This window comes from Agelaius phoeniceus, chromosome 31, assembly GCF_051311805.1.
Source record: "Agelaius phoeniceus isolate bAgePho1 chromosome 31, bAgePho1.hap1, whole genome shotgun sequence".
Lineage (NCBI taxonomy): Eukaryota > Metazoa > Chordata > Aves > Passeriformes > Icteridae > Agelaius > Agelaius phoeniceus.
The window spans coordinates 1646969-1665653 of record NC_135295.1 but is presented as its reverse complement, the minus strand read 5'-3'; the positions used below and the strand labels follow the sequence as shown (position 1 = coordinate 1665653).

At 67.0% G+C, this 18685-nt stretch overlaps 4 protein-coding genes across 6 annotated transcripts; 1 reads left to right on the top strand and 3 right to left on the bottom strand.

Annotated features, from left to right (window-relative positions):
- Positions 1-31: 31 nt before the first annotated feature.
- CRTC2 (CREB regulated transcription coactivator 2) lies at positions 32-10865 on the bottom strand. Of its 3 annotated transcripts, none has more exons than XM_077192046.1 (14): positions 10658-10865; positions 8171-8272; positions 7939-8049; positions 7773-7834; positions 6968-7036; positions 6386-6489; positions 6262-6291; positions 6050-6129; positions 5923-5972; positions 5548-5792; positions 4368-4792; positions 2868-3071; positions 1892-2069; positions 32-1268 (listed from the first exon to the last, which is right to left on the bottom strand). In XM_077192046.1, exons 1-14 carry the CDS (start codon positions 10826-10828, stop codon positions 1048-1050), a joined length of 2052 nt encoding a protein of 683 aa, XP_077048161.1. In that variant the 5' UTR covers positions 10829-10865; the 3' UTR covers positions 32-1047. The 3 variants fall into 3 exon arrangements, with proteins under 3 accessions (XP_077048161.1, XP_077048163.1, XP_077048162.1); XM_077192048.1 differs by lacking the exon at positions 10658-10865 and adding an exon at positions 10107-10228; XM_077192047.1 differs by lacking the exon at positions 4368-4792.
- A 445-nt stretch (positions 10866-11310) lies between these two features.
- Positions 11311-14005, bottom strand: SLC39A1 (solute carrier family 39 member 1). Its single transcript, XM_054651151.2, has 4 exons — positions 13872-14005; positions 13179-13424; positions 12812-12942; positions 11311-12365 (listed from the first exon to the last, which is right to left on the bottom strand). The coding sequence occupies exons 1-4, from the start codon at positions 13963-13965 to the stop codon at positions 11706-11708; spliced, it is 1131 nt and encodes a 376-aa protein (XP_054507126.1). The 5' UTR covers positions 13966-14005; the 3' UTR covers positions 11311-11705.
- A 526-nt stretch (positions 14006-14531) lies between these two features.
- CREB3L4 (cAMP responsive element binding protein 3 like 4) lies at positions 14532-16668 on the top strand. Its single transcript, XM_054651153.2, has 8 exons — positions 14532-14656; positions 14757-14954; positions 15327-15404; positions 15486-15592; positions 15680-15748; positions 16109-16184; positions 16260-16350; positions 16451-16668. The coding sequence occupies exons 1-8, from the start codon at positions 14552-14554 to the stop codon at positions 16666-16668; spliced, it is 942 nt and encodes a 313-aa protein (XP_054507128.2). The 5' UTR covers positions 14532-14551.
- Positions 16669-16860: 192 nt separating this feature from the next.
- Positions 16861-18623, bottom strand: JTB (jumping translocation breakpoint). The gene is made up of 5 exons (XM_054651156.2): positions 18434-18623; positions 18304-18347; positions 17951-18036; positions 17786-17865; positions 16861-17289 (listed from the first exon to the last, which is right to left on the bottom strand). Exons 1-5 carry the CDS (start codon positions 18481-18483, stop codon positions 17133-17135), a joined length of 417 nt encoding a protein of 138 aa, XP_054507131.1. The 5' UTR covers positions 18484-18623; the 3' UTR covers positions 16861-17132.
- Positions 18624-18685: the final 62 nt, after the last annotated feature.

The following is an 18685-nucleotide window of genomic DNA, read 5'->3' as shown; positions in this document are numbered from 1 at the left end:
TAACCCCCCCAAAATCAACCACATGCCAGCGGGAGGGGGGGGATTTAATTAACATAGAATATATTTTAAAAAATAACAATAATAATAATAAATCACTCTGGCTCCCTCCGGGGGGGGCCCAGGGCCCCCCACCCGCGGACGGGCCCCCCAATTTTGGGGAGGGGGGCGGGGGGCAAAGTTACAAGTGCTTTCTACACGTCCCCGGCAGCTGGGTAATTTGGGGAGGGGGGCTGGGGGTACATATTGGGGAGGGGGGAGCGGGATTTCTCCTTAAACATGATGATTAGCCGGAAAAATGATAAAATAAAGGCAGAAGCGGCCCCCCCGAGCCCCCCCCGGGGGTCTCTACCTACAGGGTTATGTACAGCCCCCCCCGGGGGTGCTGGATTGCAGCCCCCTCCCCAAAATTTCCCGGGGTTCGGTGCCAGGTGGGGTCTGGGGGTGGTGGGAATTAGAGGAGGGGGCGCTGGGTGGAACCCCCCAGGATGTTTGGGGGGGGTGCCTGGATTGTCTCCCCCTCCCCAATTTTCCCCACCCCGAGGTGGTCCCGGGGTTTTCCTGGAGAACAGAACCCGGTGGGAGCTGGGGGGAGGGGAACTGGGGGGTGCTGGGGACCCCCCCCAGCCTCGGAAGGAGCAGAAGGAGCCCTTGAGAGCCGTGGCTGGAGCCCCCTCCCCACTTTTCCAGGATTTTCCTGGGATGACGGTGACAGGTGGGGCCAATTCCCAGAGCGGGAACTGGGGAGGGGGCTTGGCACGGACCCCCCCAGACTCACTGGAGGCAGTCGCAGCCCTTGACAGCAACAGTTTGGGGGGTCCGGACGGAGCCCCCCGCCCATTATTTGGGACTGGGGGGGGGTCGCAGCTCCCTCCAGCCGGGTTTGGGCCGCCCATTCCCGGTGCATTCCCGGTGCATTCCCGGTGCTGTCCCGGTGCATTCCCGGTGCTGTCCCGGCCTTTCAGCGGGAGCGCAGCGGGCGGCGGGGCCGGGGGGGGGCCCCGGGGGCGGGGATGGCGGAGGGGGCGCGGCCCCGGGGCCCCCCCGGGCTCACTGGAGGCGGTCGGAGCGGAAGGAATCCTCGACGGCGGGGTCGGTGAGCAGCGCGCAGGGGTCGCTGAGCATGCTCAGCCCGTCCAGCGTCAGCGGCTCGATGCGCAGCTCCTCCTCCAGCCCCCCCAGCCCCCCCAGAGACCCCCCCTCCACCTCGAAGCCCGGGACCCCCGCCAGAGCCGTGGCGATCTCCTTGGACAGCCCGGGGGGGGAATCGCCTGCGGGGAAGGGTGGGGGGGACACAGGGGTCAGCAGGGACAAACCCCCTGTGACAGCCCAGAGAGCCCTGGGACACCCCAGAGAGCCCTGTGACAGCCTAAAGAGTCCTGGGACACCCCAGAGACCCCCGGGAGACCCCATGGAGCTCCTGTGACACCCCAGAGAGCCCCGGGACACCCCGGAGACCCCTGGGACACCCTACAGAGCCCATGGGACACCCCAGAGACCCCTGGGACACCCCATGGAGCTCCTGTGACACCCCAGAGAGCCCCGGGACACCCCGGAGACCCCTGTGACACCCTACAGAGCCCATGGGACACCCCACAGAGCCCCTATGACACCCCAGAGACCCCTGGGACACCCTATGGAGCCCCTGGACACCCCAGAGACCCCTGGGACACCCTACAGAGCCCCTGGGACACCCCAGAGACCCCCGGGACACCCTACAGAGCCCCCTGCCCACCCAACTTCCTGTGACACCCCAGAGATCCCCAGCCGCTCCAGGCTCCCCTCCTAGGACACCCCAGAGACCCCCAGGACACCCCACAGAGCCCTCAGCCCCCTCCAGGACCGCCCACCTGTGACACCCCACAGACCCCCAGGACCCCCCCAGCCCCCCCACCTGTGAAGATGATGTTGGGGATGGGGCCGTGGCGGCTGCAGTTGCTCAGGTTTGGGCGGCTCAGGCCGGGGGGGTCGTAGCCCCCCTCGCTCGGGGGGTAACTCAGGGCCCCCCCCAAATCCTCGGGGAAGCCTCCGCTGTTCCCGGGGGGGCTCTCCCCGATCCCGAACTGCTCCAGCTGCAGGGGGGGGGGACACAGGAGGTGAGACCCCCCCCCAGAGGGTGTCCTGACCCCATCTCTCCCCCGGTGACCCACCCAGAGGGTCCCCACCCCCATGTCCCCCTTGCCCCCCTAACCCCATATCCACCCCAAAAGGACCCTCCTGACAGGTCCCCACCCCCATGTCCCCCTCCCCACCCCCATATCCCCTCAGAGTGTCCCCATCCCCACGTCCCCCTCCCCGTCCCCATGTCCCCCCAGTGTCCCTGTCCCCATGTCCCCCTCCCTGTCCCCATATCCCCCCAGTGTCCCTGTCCCCAGAGTGTCCCTGTCCCCATGTCCCCCTATCCCCCCAGTGCCCCTGTCCCCACGTCCCCCTCGCCGTCCCCATGTCCCCCTAGAGTGTCCCTGTCCCCATGTCCCCCCAGTGTCCCTGTCCCCAGTGTCCCTGTCCCCATGTCCCCCTATCACCTCAGTGTCCCCATCCCCATATCCCCCCAGTGTCCCTGTCCCCATGTCCCTCCAGTGTCCCTGTCCCCATGTCCCCCTCCCTGTCCCCATGTCCCCCTCCCTGTCCCCATATCCCTGTCCCCATGTCCCCCTCCCCATCCCCATATTGCCCCAGAGTGTCCCTGTCCCCATGGCCCCCCAGTGTCCCTGTCCCCAGTGTCCCTGTCCCCATGTCCCCCTCCCCGTCCCCATGTCCCCCTAGAGTGTCCCTGTCCCCAGAGTGTCCCTGTCCCCATATCCGCCCAGTGTCCCTGTCCCCCTGTCCCCCTCCCTGTCCCCCTGTCCCCCTCGCCGTGCCCCACTCACGCTGCCCAGGCCGAAGTCTCCGTGGGGCTGTGCCAGGGGCTGCCCCAGGGGGGTCCCGGGGGTGTAGGGGGGGTTGTAGGGGCGCGGGGGGGGCGCGGGGGCCCTCGGGGGGGGCTGGGAGCCCAGCAGCACCCCTGGCTGCCCGTAGGGGTACGGGGGCAGCCGCTGCTCCGCCGGCAGCTTGCTGGTGTCCAGGGGGACGCCCTGTGGAGACAACAGGGGGAGGGGGGCGTCAGCACCGCCCCCCGAGGGTGGGGGGCTCCCCCAGCCCCCCCGGCGCCGGCAGGAGCCGTCCCTGAGACCCCCGAAACAGCCACAGCTGCAGCCGGACCCCTGTGAGGGGAGGGGGCCTGGAAGGGACATGGGGGGCCCTGGAAGGGACATGGGGGACCTGGAAGGGACACGGGGGTCCCCCCCACTGAACCTGAGCATGGGGAGGGGCTGTGGGAGTGAGGGGGGCCCTGGGGTGTGGGTGAGATGAGGATGGAAACGAGACAAGAAGTGAAAGGCAGGAGGAGGGGAGAGGAGAGGAAGAGGAGGATGAGGAGGTTGAGGACAAGCAGGACAAAGAGGAGGGAGAGGAAGAGGAGGAAGAGGAGGGCCAAGATAAGGACAAGGGTGGGGAAGAGGAGAAAGAAGAAAAAGAAGAGAAAGGACGGGGAAGAGGATGAGGAGGAAGGAGACGAGGAGGAGGAGAAGGAAGGAGAAAGGAGGAAAAAGGGGGACGAGGAAGAGGAGGAAGAGGACAAAGACAAGGCCCAAGACAAGGACGAGGATGGGGAAGAGGAGAAAGAAAAGAAAGAGAAGGAACACAAGAAGGATGAGAAGGAGGAGGATGGGGAAGAGGAGAAAAAGAAGAAGAGAAAGAGGAGGAAGAAGAAGAGAAAGAGAAGGAACACGAGAATGATGAGAAGAAGGAGGATGGAGAGGAGGATGAGGAGGAAGGAGATGACGAGGAGGAGGAGAAGGAAGGGGAAAGGAAGAGAAGGAGGACGAGGAAGAGGAGGAAGAGGACAAAGATGAGGTCCAAGACAAGGACAAGGACGGGGCAGAGGAGAAAGAGAAAGAAGAAAAAGAAGAGAAAGAGGAGGAAGAAAAAGAGGAGAAAGAACTCAAGAAGGATGAGAAGAAGGAGGATGGGGAAGAGGACAAGGGGAAAGGAGGGGGAAAGGAGGACGAGGAGGAAGGGGAGAAAGGAGAAGCAGAAGGAAGGGGAAAGGAGGAGGAAGAGGAGGAAGGGGAAAGGAGGAGGAGGAGAAGGAAGGGGAAAGGAGAAGGAGAAGGAAGGGGAAAGGAGGAGGAGAAGGAAGGGGAAAGGAGGAAGAGGAGGAAGGGGAAAGGAGGAGGAGGAGGCCGAGGAAGAGGAGGAGAAGAAGGAAGGGGAAAGGAGGAGGAGGAGGAGGAGGCCGAGGAAGAGGAGAAGAAGGAAGGGGGGAAAGGAAGAGGAGGAGGAGGCCGAGGAAGAGGAGGCGGCGGCGCTGGAGCGGGGGCGATGCGTACCTGGGTGATGGAGGACAATGTGGGTGACATTGTTGGTGAGAACTGTTTGGGGTGCTGCCGTCTGCAGTCGCCGGCCACGGGCAGGGACAGGGGGCTGAGCGGGACGCGCCGGCGGGGCGAGGTGGCCGCGAAGGAGCCGCCCAGCCCCGAGGGCAGGCTGGGGTTGCTGGGCGAGGACTGGAGGGGCTGCGGGCGGGGGGACGTGGGCAGCGAGGGGTTGGAGAGCGAGGAGGACAGGGAGGAAGGCAGGGACTGGTTGGAGAGAGAGGAGGGGATGGAGGAGCTGCTGTGGGAGGACTGGAGCGAGGGGTTGCTGAGGGAGGCCTGGAGGGAGGGGCTGCGCAGGGAGGCCTGGAGGTTGGGATTGCTCAGGGAGGACTGCAGGGACGGGTTACTCAGGGAGCTCTGCAGAGGTGAGGGGAGTCCTGTGGGGACAAAAACAGAGAGCACCGTTACCCCAGCACGGCCCCGAGCCCCGGGACGGCCCGGGCGGGGCTCCCCGGGGGCACGGCGGGGGATGGAGGGGGAACAAAACGATGGAGACGGACACACAAAGGGACGGACACACACCCCGGGCAGGGGGACAGCGGCGGGAGGGGGCACCAGAGTGGGAGATGGCTCCTCCCAGAGCCCTGTGAGACCCCTGGCACCGTCAGAGCCCAGGGAATGAGAGCTGGGCTTCCCCCAGGGACCCACAACACCAATGGACCCTATAGGGCAACAGGGTGGGAGCTGGGCTCCCTCCAGGGACCCACAACACCAATGGACCCTATAGGGCAACAGGGTGGGAGCTGGGCTCCCTCCAGGGACCCACAACACCAATGGACCCTATAGGGCAACAGGGTGGGAGCTGGGCTCCCTCCAGGGACCCCCAAAGCCATTGGACCCCATAGAGCAACAAGGTGGGAGCTGGGCTCCCCCCACACACCCCCAGGACCAAATCCATCAGAGCCCATCCCCACCCCACTCCCAGACTGGGATCCCTGGAGCTGCCACAGCGACCCCAGGACACCTCCTGGGGGTGGGGGGGGGTCTGTGTCCCCCCACGCTGGCCAGGGGTCCCCATCTCTGTTTGCAGGACACTGGCTGAGGCCCCTGTGTGCCCCAGAGCAGTTCCCAGCCTGGGGGCCCCCTCTGGCCCCCCGTGTGCCCCCGGTGCAGGGAGGGGGTCCCAGCTCACCTGGGGGGTCGTAGCCCAGCCCGACGCCGGCGCTGCCGCTGATGCCCAGGTGGGTCATGGTGGTGGCCAGGTTGGAGGTGCTGCTGCCCCCGCTCAGGGGCGGGTACGGGGCCTCCTCAGGGTCCAGGGGGGTGGGCAGGGGGGATGGGAAGTGCAGCGTGGTCAGGTCAGGCAGGGACCCCCCCGTGTTGAGGGCCGAGGGCATGAGGGGCACGTTGGCAGGTTGATCCGGGGACGGGAATATGCTGGGACAGGGGGGAGAGACACAGGATCAGAGCAGGAGAGGGGCTCCCCCAGGGCCCCCCAGTGTCCCTTTCCCACCTCCAGCCCCTCTCTGAGATCCCCCTCCCCATCCCAGCCTCCCCCAGCACTCACTGGATTCCCGGGACCTCGCAGGAGCGTGGCCGGGCCGAGGAGGACGAGAGCTGTGGGATCAAAGGATGGGAATGAGGCCAGGCCAGGCCACAGGGCTGGGGGACACAGGGGGGACGTCCCCACCCACCTTCTTGGTGTCCCAGGGCTTCAGCGAGTGCTTGTTGTCATCGAAGTTCTCTTCGATGGGAGGCACTTGGAAAAGAAACACTGGGAAGGGCATGGGGGGGTCAGTGGGAGGAGGAGGGGGCACAGGGGGGTTCACTCAGAGCCCCCCAGCACAGAGGAAGAGAAGAACACAGCACTCGGCACACTGGGGACCCAGCTGGGTGCCAGGCTCACCTTTGCTGTCTGAGTCCCCGTCCAGGAAACCTGTGGGGGAGCAGGAGGGTGAGGGGAGCACAGAGGGGAGGGGGGGCTGCCCTGGGAGCCCCCAGACCCCTCAGGGGGAGTGGGGGGCGCTCACCAGCTCGGCGGCCAGGGGGGGGCCCGGCCTGGGAGGGGCCCAGGTAGGAGTCCTGGGGCGTGGGGTTCATCACGCTCGTGTGCAGCGCCGAATCCGAGTTCGTCCTGGCAATGGGGAGAGCTGCCTGGATCTGGGCTCAGCCTGGCCCCCTCCCCACTGACCAACAGCCCCCTCCCCACTGACAGCCCCCAGCCCAGCCCCACACCCCTCCTGCTGCCCCCTCCCCCTGTGCCCCCAGACTGGCTCCGCTCCCGGCTCCTCCACCACCCCCCGGCACGGGGGGACCCCCAGGGACCCTCTGGGGACCCTTTAGGGGCTGGGGGCACCCAGGCTGTTCCCACTGAGTTGTTGCAAGGCACAGGAGGGCAGGGAAGGGCTGGGAAAAGGCAGCTGGGACGAGGGACAAAGAGGGACATTGTTCAGCTGTGGCACCGGGGAGCAAAGGGACCCCTCCAGAGGGGGGCCCTGAGGGGGAGTCAGGGGCCACCTCCTCCCCAGGGGGGTCCTGGGGCACCTCCTCTGCAGAAAGGGCTGGAGCCTGGCTTGGGAACGGGGAGAAAACGGAATCAATGCCTCCATTACCTGTTGAGAGCTGAGGGCAGCCGGAATAAATGTCCTTTCTCCATGGGGAAATTGCTCCAGGGCATGGTCCTGAGGGAAAAGGGGATCAGGGGAGGCAATGGGGGGGGAACAAGGAGCCACGGGGGAGGCAGGGACCCCTCAGTGATCCAGGACCCCATTCCCTGCCTGGGAGGGCTGGGAACGGCAGGGAGATGGAACAGGGACAGGGACACGGCTGTCACACGCCATACTGGGGACAAGGACACGACTGTCACACGCCATACTGGGACAGAGACACTCCAGGGACAGAGCTGCGGCTTGGACTTGTCACCTGTCCCTGGGGATTCCTCTTACTGGATGAAATTCCTCCTCAAACCCCCATTTTGTGGGACAATCCTGGAATCTGAGAGGCAGCAGCTTCCCTCTGCCCCCATCCCAGATCCCAGGAATCCCCAGGAATCCCAGGCAGCTCTGGCTGCCTGTGCCAGAGCCTCTGCCACTCCCAAACCTCCAGGATGGGAAAGGGATGGGAACAGGATGGGAAAGGGATGGGAATGGAATGGGAAAGGGATGGGAATGGGATGGGAATGGGATGGGAACGGGATGGGAATGGGATGGGAATGGGCACCAGGGATCCAAGGCAGGCAGGGAATTACCTCCTCCAGGATGGGAATGGGATGGGAACAGGATGGGAAAGGGATGGGAATGGGATGGGAATGGGCACCAGGGATCCAGGGCAGGCAGGGAATTATCTCCTCCAGGATGGGAATGGGATGGGAACAGGCTGGGAATGGGCACCGGGGATCCAGGGCAGGCAGGGAATTACCTCCTCCAGCTGGGCTCAGGTGGTGGTGACAGGTACGTGGGTCCATAGGGAGAGCTGTCGATGTGGGGGCCACGTTAAGGGACACACAGAGAGCAGGGGGGCTCCCGAATCCCCTGGGAAGGGCGGGAGGGCTGGGACACTGCTGGGGACACGGGACAAAGGATATCTGGCGGACGTAGCGGCGCAGGGGGGACATCATCCGGCGCGGGTCCCGCTGCACGCGCTCCACCAGCCCGTGGTGCCGCGTGCTCCGCGTGGAATCCAGCGGGGACGGGCCCTGAGGGGAGGGGGAACGGCTGAGCCCACCCAGGAAGGGCTCAGGACCGGCTCCCCCCTCGTGGGAGCGGGTGAAGGGATTGGGGAAGGTCCCTGTGTCCCCAGACGCCCCCTGGAGTCACCTGGAAGTCGGGCACGCCGCTGCCGATCTGGTTGACGTTGGGCAGGGAGCCGCTGTAGAAGGGCCCCCGGCTGTGGGCCAGCCGCAGCTTCTGCGCCTGCAGCTGGGGGGACACGGCGTGGGGGACACGTCAGGGGCATCCTGGGGTGTCCAGCACCCCCTGGGACACCCAGGCTGCCCTTCGGGGGGGACACAGTGGATCCGGGCCCTTCCCGCATCCAGAGTGGGATGGATGAGAGCCGGGATCCCAAGAGGATCCCACAGTCCCAGAGCAGAGGCTGAGCCTGGCTGTCCCTGTCCCAGACAGGCTCTGGAGTCAGATCCAGAGGGATTTTCCACCTCATCCACCCAAGGCCACCCCGGAGATTCCAGCACAGAGCGGGACCCAAGGCCGGTGGAAGGAGTCACAGCAAAGCAGGGCGGGAGATAAGGGGATCCCAGAAAACACCCGAAATCTGGGATTCCCAGCAAAGGGAAGGGCCCCCACCACCCCCCAGCAGCAGGGCGTGGGCCAACCCCCCCCATCCTGACAGAGCAGGGGTCCCCTGATCACCCCTCCCTGCTCCCAATGCCCGGGGAGGGAGGAATTCCCTGGGCTGCACCCACAGGAATCCCCTGTCCCTCTGGAGCTGGGGGTCCCTAAATAAATCCAAGAGTTGTTGCTCCTCAATGCCTGGAGAAATCCCAGGGAGAGAGAAGCTGAAGCCCAAAAAACAGCTGAGAAACGGGAAACACCAAATTCCTGAGCGTAAAACCGTGGAAATCCAGATCCAGAGGGAAAAACAAGGAAAACAACCCAAAAAACCCAGGAGATTTAGGCAGCAGCTGGCGGGATTAGCGCCCGGAGCTGCGCTGGGGCTTAAGGTCTTGGGATGGAGCATGGAGCTGTGAGCCAGGATCCCTGTGGGAGCCTGGAACCTGGGAGCAGCTCTGAAAGAGCCGGGAAAAACTCCAGGAAACCATGGAGCAAAGCTGGGGGGGCTGTGGATCCCACACGGGAACTGATCGGGCAGGGATGAGGGGAGGAATTCCCAGAGGAGCCATCCCAGAGAGGGATCAGGGAGTGGATTCCTGGAGGAATGATTCCAGAGAGGGATCAGGGAGTGGATTCCTAAAGGAATGATTCCAGGCAGGGATCAGGGCATGGATTCCCAGATAAATGATTCCAGGCAGGGATCAGAGGGTGAATTCCCAAAGGAATGATCCCAGGCAAGGATCAGGGAGGGAATTCCCAGAGGAGCCATCCCAGAGTGGATTCCCGGAGGAATGATTCCAGGCAGGGATCAGGGAGTGGATTCCCAGAGGAATGATTCCAGGCAGGGATTGGGGAAGGAATTCCCAGAGGAATGATTCCAGGCAGGGATCAGCACAGCCCCGCTGCACATTAACCAGCTGTTTGCTCTGCAAACACGGCCCCAAAATCCCTGCAGATGGAAGCACCCGGGGATGCTCCACCCCGTTCCTAAACTCCCCAGGAAGGGACAGAAAAGTCCAGCCCATCCCCAAACTCCCCAAGGATGTCCCTGTGACGGCGGCAGTGACATCCCAGAGCCCGGGTCCCCACAGAGCCGGGAGCCACGGGGCTCTCCAAGCCAAAAATTCCCGGTTTTGGAAGCTCTGCTGAGTATTCCCTGCATTTCCCCAGGGTCGGCGCTGCCCCCATCCCCTGGACGAGCCTCCCTCGACTCCACACTCCACACCCTCGCTCCTCCATCCTGCACTTTGGGCTGGGAAGGACCAAATCCCACCAAACGCCCGGGATGGTTGGAAATTCCCACAGGTTTTGGGAGGCAATTCCTGACCAGCTCCACATCTGGAGCATTCCTGGTTTTCCCGATTCCCTCCGAGTTCCCCGCACTCGCCTTTCCCGGAGCTGCCGGGTGGGATTTATCCCAGATATTCCATCCCTGCTTTTCCCAGCTCCCAACAAGCCCAACCTGAGCATCCCCCGAGGGTCTCCGAGGACAGGGACAGAGCCCGGAGCTCCGCGGAGGGGACACGGGGTGGGATCCCAGCGATCAGGGATCCTTTTCCCACCCCGATTCCGCTGGACACGCCGGGATCCACCCGGAGCCCCCCTGGACCCCCTCCCCAAAATCCTCACAGCCCCCTCCAACACCCCCAAACCCTTCTCAGCCCTCCCGGATCCTTTTACTCCCAGCCCAAATCCTTCAGAGCACCCCTCGACCCCTCAAACTCCCCCCAACACCCTCGCAGCCTCCTTAGCCCCCTCTTAGCCCCCTCCCCAAATTCTTCACAGGCCCCCCCATCCCCTCACGACCCCTCCAGCCGCCCCACACCCTCGCCCCCGCATCCCCTCACGATCCCCCCAAATCACGACCCCCGCCAGCTCCTCAAGACCCCCCTTAGCCCTTCACGATTCCCTCAGTCCCCACCCCCTCAGCCCCGGTCCCCCCCAGCCCTTCACGGCCCCTCCGCCCCGGCCCCCCCCGCCCCGCGGCGCATCCGGCGCGCGGCCCGTCCTCACCCGTGTGGAGCAGATCTCCATCATGACCTCCTCGAAGGCCGCGGTCTCCTCCGCCTGCCGCTGCTTCTGCAGTGCGATCTTCTCGCTGAACTTGCGCGGGTTGGACGCACCGGCGCCGGCCGAGGGTCCCGCGCCGGGCCCGGGCCCGGCCCCCGCGCCCGCCGCCGCCATCTTCCCCGCTCCGCCGCTCAGCCGCCGCCGCCGCGCGTGGCACGCCGGGATCTGTAGTTCAGTAGGCCGTGCCAACAGCAGAGTGTGCTGGGTGTCTGGACTACAACGCCCAGTGATCGGTGCGAGCGCTACGCAGGGAGCGCTGGGAAATGGAGGCACCGGGTTATGAAGTACTGGGGGGTGAGGGAGGCTGGGACTACAAGTCCAGGAGAGCAGCGCGAGAGCGCGGGGCGGGGAAGGGGCGTGGTCTGCGCTGCGAGGGGAATGGGACGGACAGGATGGAGGGCTCAGAAATGGGGGCGGCTCTGGGGGGGTACAGCGGGGTCACCCCCTCCCCAAGCCTGGGAACAGAGCAGACACGCCCCAGACCCAAAATTAGGGGGTACCAGACTCCCCCAGCCCATATATCCTGGGGGGTGATCAGGGGACACTGCAACACCCACCCCAAATTCTGTCCCACCCTCCCCAGGCACAGGCAGCAATTTGGGGTTCAGTCCTTTATTTGCTTCATCCAACACCCCCAAATCCGGGGGAGTCCATAAGGGCACTTGTGGTTATGAGGTGGGGTGGGGGGGACACTCACCCCCTCCCGGGGTCCTGAGGGGGGGGGGGGGGGGGGGTCACAGCACCGATCCCTTGTGCAGATGGGGAAACTGAGGCACAGTGCTGAGAGAGGCACTTTGGCACTTTGGAAAAGGGGGGTGCAGGGTGGGACACGAATTCCAGGAGCAAGAATGGGGGATCCCAGGCCGGGCTTGAGAAAGAGGACAGTTTAGACAGGGAAACTGAGGCACAGAGCTGGGAGAGGCACTTTGGCACTTCGGGTACAGGAATTCCACGAGATCCTCCAAGGCTGGGGTGCGGATCCCGGGAGCTCTCATCCCTTGACGAAGAGGATGGCGCTGACCAACGCGAAGCCGGCGAGGATCAGGATGACCTTGGGGATGCGATTCCGCGGCACCCCCAACTCCTGGGGCAGAATCTCCAGGAAGGTGACGAAGAGGAAGGTCCCGGCCGCCAACCCCTCCAGCACGGCCCGGCACAGGCGCTGCCGCGGCCCCGCGCCCGCCGCCAGCGCCGTGCCCACCCCGACGCCCAGCGGGGACATCAGGGCCAGCAGCACCAGGCACGAGGCCACGGCGGGCGGGCGCAGGCGGCTCCGCAGCAGCTCCAGCGAGAGGCCGAAGGCCACGGCGCCCTTGTGCAGCAGCAGGGCCAGCAGCACCCGCAGCGCCGCCGCGTCGCCCTCGCGCAGCCCCAGCGCCAGCCCCTCCAGCACCGCGTGCAGCGCCAGCGCCAGCGCCAGCGCCGCGGCCCGCAGCGCCCCGGGGGCACCGGGCACCGCCGAGCCCACCGGGACACCGGGGCCGCCGCCGCCGCCGGGAGCCGTGGCCTGGATGGAGGAACCGTTGGGCAGCAGCGCCCGCGACTCCTCGGGAGGCTCGGCCAGCTCGCGCTGCGCCAGCGTCACCTGCTCCAGCACCAGCACCAGGAAAAAACCCATGGCCAGGATGAACTCGGGCAGGGGGAACTGCAGCTGTGGGAAGGGGACAGTCAGCGCCAAGGGGAAGGGGACAGTGCCAAGGGGGAGGGGATAGTCAGTGCCAAGGGGAAGCTGCGGGCAGAGGAGGATCCGTCCGTGCATCATGTGACAGGGAAACTGAGGCACAGAGCTAAGAGAGGCACTTTGGAGAGGCCGGGGAATAGTGTCACCATTCTGGGGGATGCTGTCACCATTCTGGCTGCTCTGCTGGCACCCATGGGGCCCTGCTGTCCCAGCTGCCCTGTTCTTCCCCATCCTCAATGTCCTCAGTGCCCCTTTTTCACTGTACCCCCTGTATTGTCCATTCTCTGTCCTTGTCCCTTTGCCACTGTTCCCCCTGCGCTGTCCCCATCCCAGCCACCCCCTCCCCACCAGCCCCTTTCCCAATCCCGGGGACAGGGACAGCCATGGGGACAGGACCAGCTCCCTGGGGGTCTCACCGTGATGCGCAGCCCCTCCAGCGCCGCGGCGATGCTGCCCAGGTAGTCAGGCAGGAGGTCCAGCAGGAAGGTGCCCATGAAAACCCCGCCCGAGAAGCAGCTCACGAGGCTGAGCACGGGGCTGCGGGGGTCTGCGGGGGAAATTGGGGGGGCTGAGACCCCAACGAGACCCCCCCCTCAGCCCTGCACCCTGCCAGACGCCTTGGGGACAGCCCTGAGGTGGGGACAGCCCTGGCCCCAGCCTGTTCCAGACCCTCGGATACCCCCAGACTCCCCAAGATCCCCGGGAACCCCCCAAATTCCACGAGTCTCCCACTCCCCGAACCCCTGAGACCCCGAGACCCCCCAGACCCCCAATTCCCGGTACCGGGGGGCTGTCGGAAGCACCAGAGGGGTGCGAGGCCGCAGGCGAGAGGCAGCAGCAGCAGCAGCACCAACGACCCCAACTTCACCCCCAGCCCGGGCGGGGGCTGCGAGGCCGCCCCGGGGCTCCAGGCCAGCGAGGCCCCGATCCCGGTGTCTCCGATCCCGGTGTCCATCGTGCTCCCGGAGCTCAGCGCCCGCCGCCGCCGGGGAAACTCCGAGCCGCGCTGCGCATCCCCGGGCAGCGGGGCTGGAACGGGACGGGCCGGTCAGAGCCGCCCGCCGGCCCCGGTGACTCACCCGGCGCCGACCCCCCCCGCCCGCCCGGGGGCCCCGGGACACGGACAGGGCGGCGGGGAGGGACCGGAATGGGAACAAGGACCGGGACCGGAATCGGGGACCGGGATGGGGAACTTGGGCACCACAGACCGCGTTAGAGGTCACGGACCGCGACCGGGAACCACGACCGCGATCGGGATCAAGGACCGGGACTGCGACCACGATCAAGAACTGGGATTGCGAACCGGGACCGAGGAACGGCACCGAGCGGGGATCGGGAAATAAGGACCGGGACCGGGAGTCAAGGATCGGTTATTCCGGGACTGGGATCGGAACCGGGGCCGAGGACAGGAACGGGGGTCGGGACCGAGGACGGAACCGAGAACGGGACCCCCGCTCCCCCCTGCCCCGCACTCACCGCCCGCCGCATCCCAACGGCGTCCCGGGAACTCCGGGGGGCGGTGCGGTCGCCAGCTCAGCCAATAGAGACGCGGAATCCCCTGTGGCGTCATTGATTGACGCGCGGAGCAACCAATGGGGAGCGAGTGGAGCCCGCGCGGCCCCGCGGCCCCGGGAGCGCGCACGTGTCCGCTCGGCCGGGCGGGGCGGGGGAATCCTCCGGTGTCCGGGGGGATCTCCCCGTTCTACGCTCCCTGACCCCGTTACCGGGGGCATCCCCCCGTTCCTCCACCCGAATTCCGTTACCGGGGGGCGCGGGGGGCACCGGCTCCGGTACAGATCCACCGGCGGCCGCAGCCGAGCCGCCCAAAGCCCGGCTCCCCCGTTCCCGGTTCCACCGCGAGACCCTCCGGGGCGCGGTACCGGGGCAGCCGCACCCCCCCGGTACCCCCGGTGCCCCGGTAGGGCGGCCGGAGCCCCGAGCCCCGCGGGGGGAGGGATGATCCCGGCCCTTCCCGGCACGGGGCGGGACTTGGCCGCGTTCCCCGGGATCCCGGAGATCCTGGTGCCCAGCGCCGGCACCGGGCGGAGGCGGCGGCACCACCGGGGACCGGGGGACCCCGAGGAGGGGGCGCAGGGGGTTCATCCCCGGGGGTCGGGGCACGAGGGGTCCCGCGGGGGGGTCCCCAGGGAACCCCAATGGAGGCACCGGAGCTCCCGGAGCCGGACGGGCTCTTCTCGGATCCCGCCTCGTTCCCGGTGCCGGTACTGGGCTTCCAGACCTTGACGCTCCCGGAGGATGATGTGAGTGGAGGCGGGAGGGGCGCGGGTGGGCAGAACCCCCACGGGGACACCGGGATGTCCCGGGGATGCTGGCACGGACCCCGGCCCGGTGTCCCCGCAGGGCAGCGGAGCCGAGGAGCTGCTGGGGCTGACGGTGAACCCCGACATCGCCTGCGGCCTCGGCACCAGCCCGGAGCCCCCCCGGCCCGAGGGGCCCCCCCCGGTGCTGCTGGAGGTGGTCTGTGACCTCAGCACGCCCCTGCACCCCTCGCTGTTCCCCGGCATCCAGCTGGCCCCGAGCCCCGAGCCCCAGCCCATGGTGAGTCCCCGCACCCCCAGCTCACACCTGGACCTCCCAGTTTGTCCCCAGACCTCCCCAGTTCACTCCCGGACACCCCAGTTCCCCCCCAGTCCCCCCAGTTCACCCCGGGACCCCCCCCAGTTCGCCCCTAGACCTCTCGAGCTCATCCCCAGACCCCCCCAGTTTGCCCCTGGACCCACCCAGCTCATCCCCAGACCCCCCAGTTCAATTCTAGACCTCCCCAGTTCGCCACCAGACACCCCTAGTTCACCCCTGGACCCCCCCCCCAGCTCATCTCCAGACTCCCCCAGTTCACCCCCAGTCCCCCCAGTTCGCCCTCAGACACCCCCAGTCCCCCCAGTTCACCCCCAGTCCCTCCCTGTCGCGCAGCTCCAGCTGACGGAGGAGGAGAAGCGGCTGCTGGCGCAGGAGGGGGTGACCCTGCCCGGGGCCCTGCCCCTCACCCAGGTACGGGCGGGGGGGACACGGGGGGCTCGGTGGGACCGGGGGAGGGGGGGACGGGACAGGAGTGACCCCTCCGTGCCCCAGGCCGAGGAGCGGCTCCTAAAAAAGGTGCGGAGAAAGATCCGGAACAAGCAATCGGCGCAGGACAGCCGGCGGAGGAAGAAGGAATACCTGGACGAGCTGGAGAGCAGGTGGGGCCGGCGCTCCCGTTATCCCGGCGTTCCCGTTATCCCGGGGTGTCCCTTTCCCGCTTATTGTCCCTCTTTCTGTCCGGGCAGGGCGGCCGCGTGCTCAGCACTGAACCAGGAGCTGCGGAAAAAGGTCCAGGAGCTGGAGACGAGCAACGGGTGAGCACCGGGAGGGGCACAGAGCCGGGAGGGGGCACCGGGATGGGCGCGGAGCCGGGGTGGGGCACCGGGAAGGGGCACCGGGAGGGGCACAGAGCTGGGATGGGGCACCGGGAGGGGCACAGAGCTGGGATGAGGCACCGGGATGGGCACGGAGCCAGGATGGGGCACCGGGAGGGGCACAGAGCCCGAAGGGGGCACCGGGATGGGTGCAGAGCTGGGATGGGGCACCGGGAAGGGCACGGAGCCGGGATGGGGCACCGGGAGGGGCATGGGGCACTGGGAAGGGGCACCGGGAGGGGCATGGGGCACCGGGAAGGGGCACCGGGAAGGGCACGGAGCTGACCCCCGTTCCCGCAGGTCTCTCCTGCGGCAGCTCCAGGCGCTGATCAAGGAAACGTCCACCAAGCCCGCGCAGACCGGCACCTGTGTCCTGGTACGGCCCCCCCGGGACCCTCCCGGGACCCTCCCGGTCCCGCTCCGGGGCTCACGGCTCCCGTCCCTCCCGCAGATCCTGTTCCTGTCGCTGGGGCTGATCCTGCTCCCCAGCTCCAGCCCGTTCCGCCGGGACGGCAACCGGGACGGCCTCGGACCAACCGGAGGTAACGGGAGCACCGGGAGGGGGGCGGGGACGGCCTCGGGAGCACCGGGAGGGGGGCGGGGAGAACCCCTCCGGCCCCATCGGTGTCCCCGTTCCCGCAGTGATCTCCAGGAAGATCCTGACGCGGCGGGCACCGGGAGAGGCCGCGGAATCCCCGTTCCTCCGGTGGATGTCGGGGCCAGAGCCGGGATCGGGAGTGGAGGATGGAACCGGGGAGGGGCCCGGGAATGGAATTCCCGCCCCCCGGAGGGATCCAGGCACCAATTCCTCCAGGCAGGACACGGGGACATGGACACGGGGACATGGGGATGAGATGTGATGGGGGGGTGATCTCAGGGTGGGGGAACGTTCCAGAATAAACCTGAGCTGTGTTTGCACCCCATGCAATGGCCCCCAAAGGCCAAACATGCTCCAGCCACATGGATCAGGATTTATTCCACATTCCACCCCCCTGGGGACCCTCAGCACTGGAGGAACCAGGGACCCTCCCAAGAAACAACCACGGCATCACTCCAGGAACGACGAGCAGGATTTATTCCACATCCCTCTCCTGGAGAATGATCCCAGAGCAGATCCCAGTGCTGGGGGGGGCACGGGGACTCCCCCAAAGGGACGAACCCAGGGATTTATTCCACATCCCGCTCTGTGGGATGCCCTGGACGCTCTCCCAAGGCAGATCCCAGCAGGTCCGGGCAGCAAGGCAGGGGCTGCCTCTCCTCCCTCCCACCGCTCCGGGCGAGCGGAATTCCCGGCTCCAAGCCTTCGTTCGGGAGGAGCCTCTGGCTAAATGGACTCGATCTGTTTGCGGACCTTCTCCAGCGCCCGCCGGTCCAGCACGCGCTGCCGCAGCACCACCAGCGCCGCCGCCGCCGCCGCCACGCCCAGAGCCGAGCCCACGAAGCGCCAGAAGCGCTGAGCCTCCAGCGCGGCCGAGCGGCAGCTGCGGACACAGCCCGGGGGAACGATGAAATGAACGCCCCATCCATCCCCTGGGAATTCCCGGCCCCATCCCCTGGGAATTCCCGGCCCAATCACCTGCCCCGATCCCCCAGGAATGACCAGTCCCAATCCCCTGTCAACTCCCAGCTCCAATCCCACAGGAATTCCCAGCTCCGATCCCCCTGGAATTCCCGGTCCTGATGGAACTCACAGCTCCAATCTCACAGGAATTCCCGGCCCCGATGGAATTCCCAGCCCCGATCCCGGGAATTCCCAGCCCTGATCCCCCGTTAATTCCCAGCTCTGATCTCACAGGAATTCCCAGCTCTGATCCCGTTAATTCCCAGCCCCGATCCCCCGTTAATTACCAGCCCTGATCCCCCGATCACTCCCAGCCCCGATCCCCCGTTAATTCCCAGCCCCGATCCCCCGTTAATTCCCAGCCCCGATCCCCCGTTAATTCCCAGCCCCGATCCCCCGTTAATTCCCAGCCCCACCTCTTGTACTCATCCCGGTGGGACGAGGCGCAGTTGATCTTCTCGATGAAGCCGGTGGGGCCGCACGCCGGGATCGTTTTCTGCCAACGGGGGCACGGAGGGCTCGGTCACGGAGAGACCCCCGGGGAAAACGGGGGGACCCCGACCCTGGGGAGCCGCACTCACCATCTCGAAGCCGGAGCACCGCGTACACTCCTGGGCAACCACGAACTGCTCCACTCGCCAGCACGGCGTGGCCACCGCCGGGCTCGCTGCGGTGCGGGGGGATCGCATTACGGGGGAACCGGCGGGGAGCGCCCCGGGACCGGACAGAGCCCCGGACCCCACTACCGGACAGACCCCTCCGTCTCCAGCCTCCCAGCCCCGGATTTATACCGGTCCGAGTCCCCGGGACCCCGGTCCGAACCCCCCGGTCCGAGTCCCCCACATCCCGGTCCAAACCCACGGGACCAGACCGAGCCCCCCGGGACCGGTCCGAGCCCCGGGATCGTCCCAAACGCCGGCCTGGCCCTGCTCACCGGGCCGCTCCTCGCTCGCCGCTGCTGCTGCCACCGCCGCCGGGCTGTGGGCACAGAGGAACTGCCGTGAGGGCCCCGCACCGGGCCCGTCGTCCCTTCCACCCCCCGGTTTCCCCCGGTTCCCGCTCACCACAGCCCGTTCAGCACCGCCAGCAGCACCGTGAGGCCGCCGGGCCCCATCGGGGCGGCGGGATCGGCGGGAAAGCCCCAGGAACCCCCGCAATCCGCCGGGAACTACCGGGGACGGCCCCGCCGGGACAGCAGCGCCGCCATGTTGGAACTGCCAGGGGTGCCGGGAGGGGAAGGGCGGGGCCTGGCGGCGGCGCCGGGTCAGCCAATGGGAGAGAGGGGCGTGGTCCGAAGGACACAAAGGGGCGTGGCT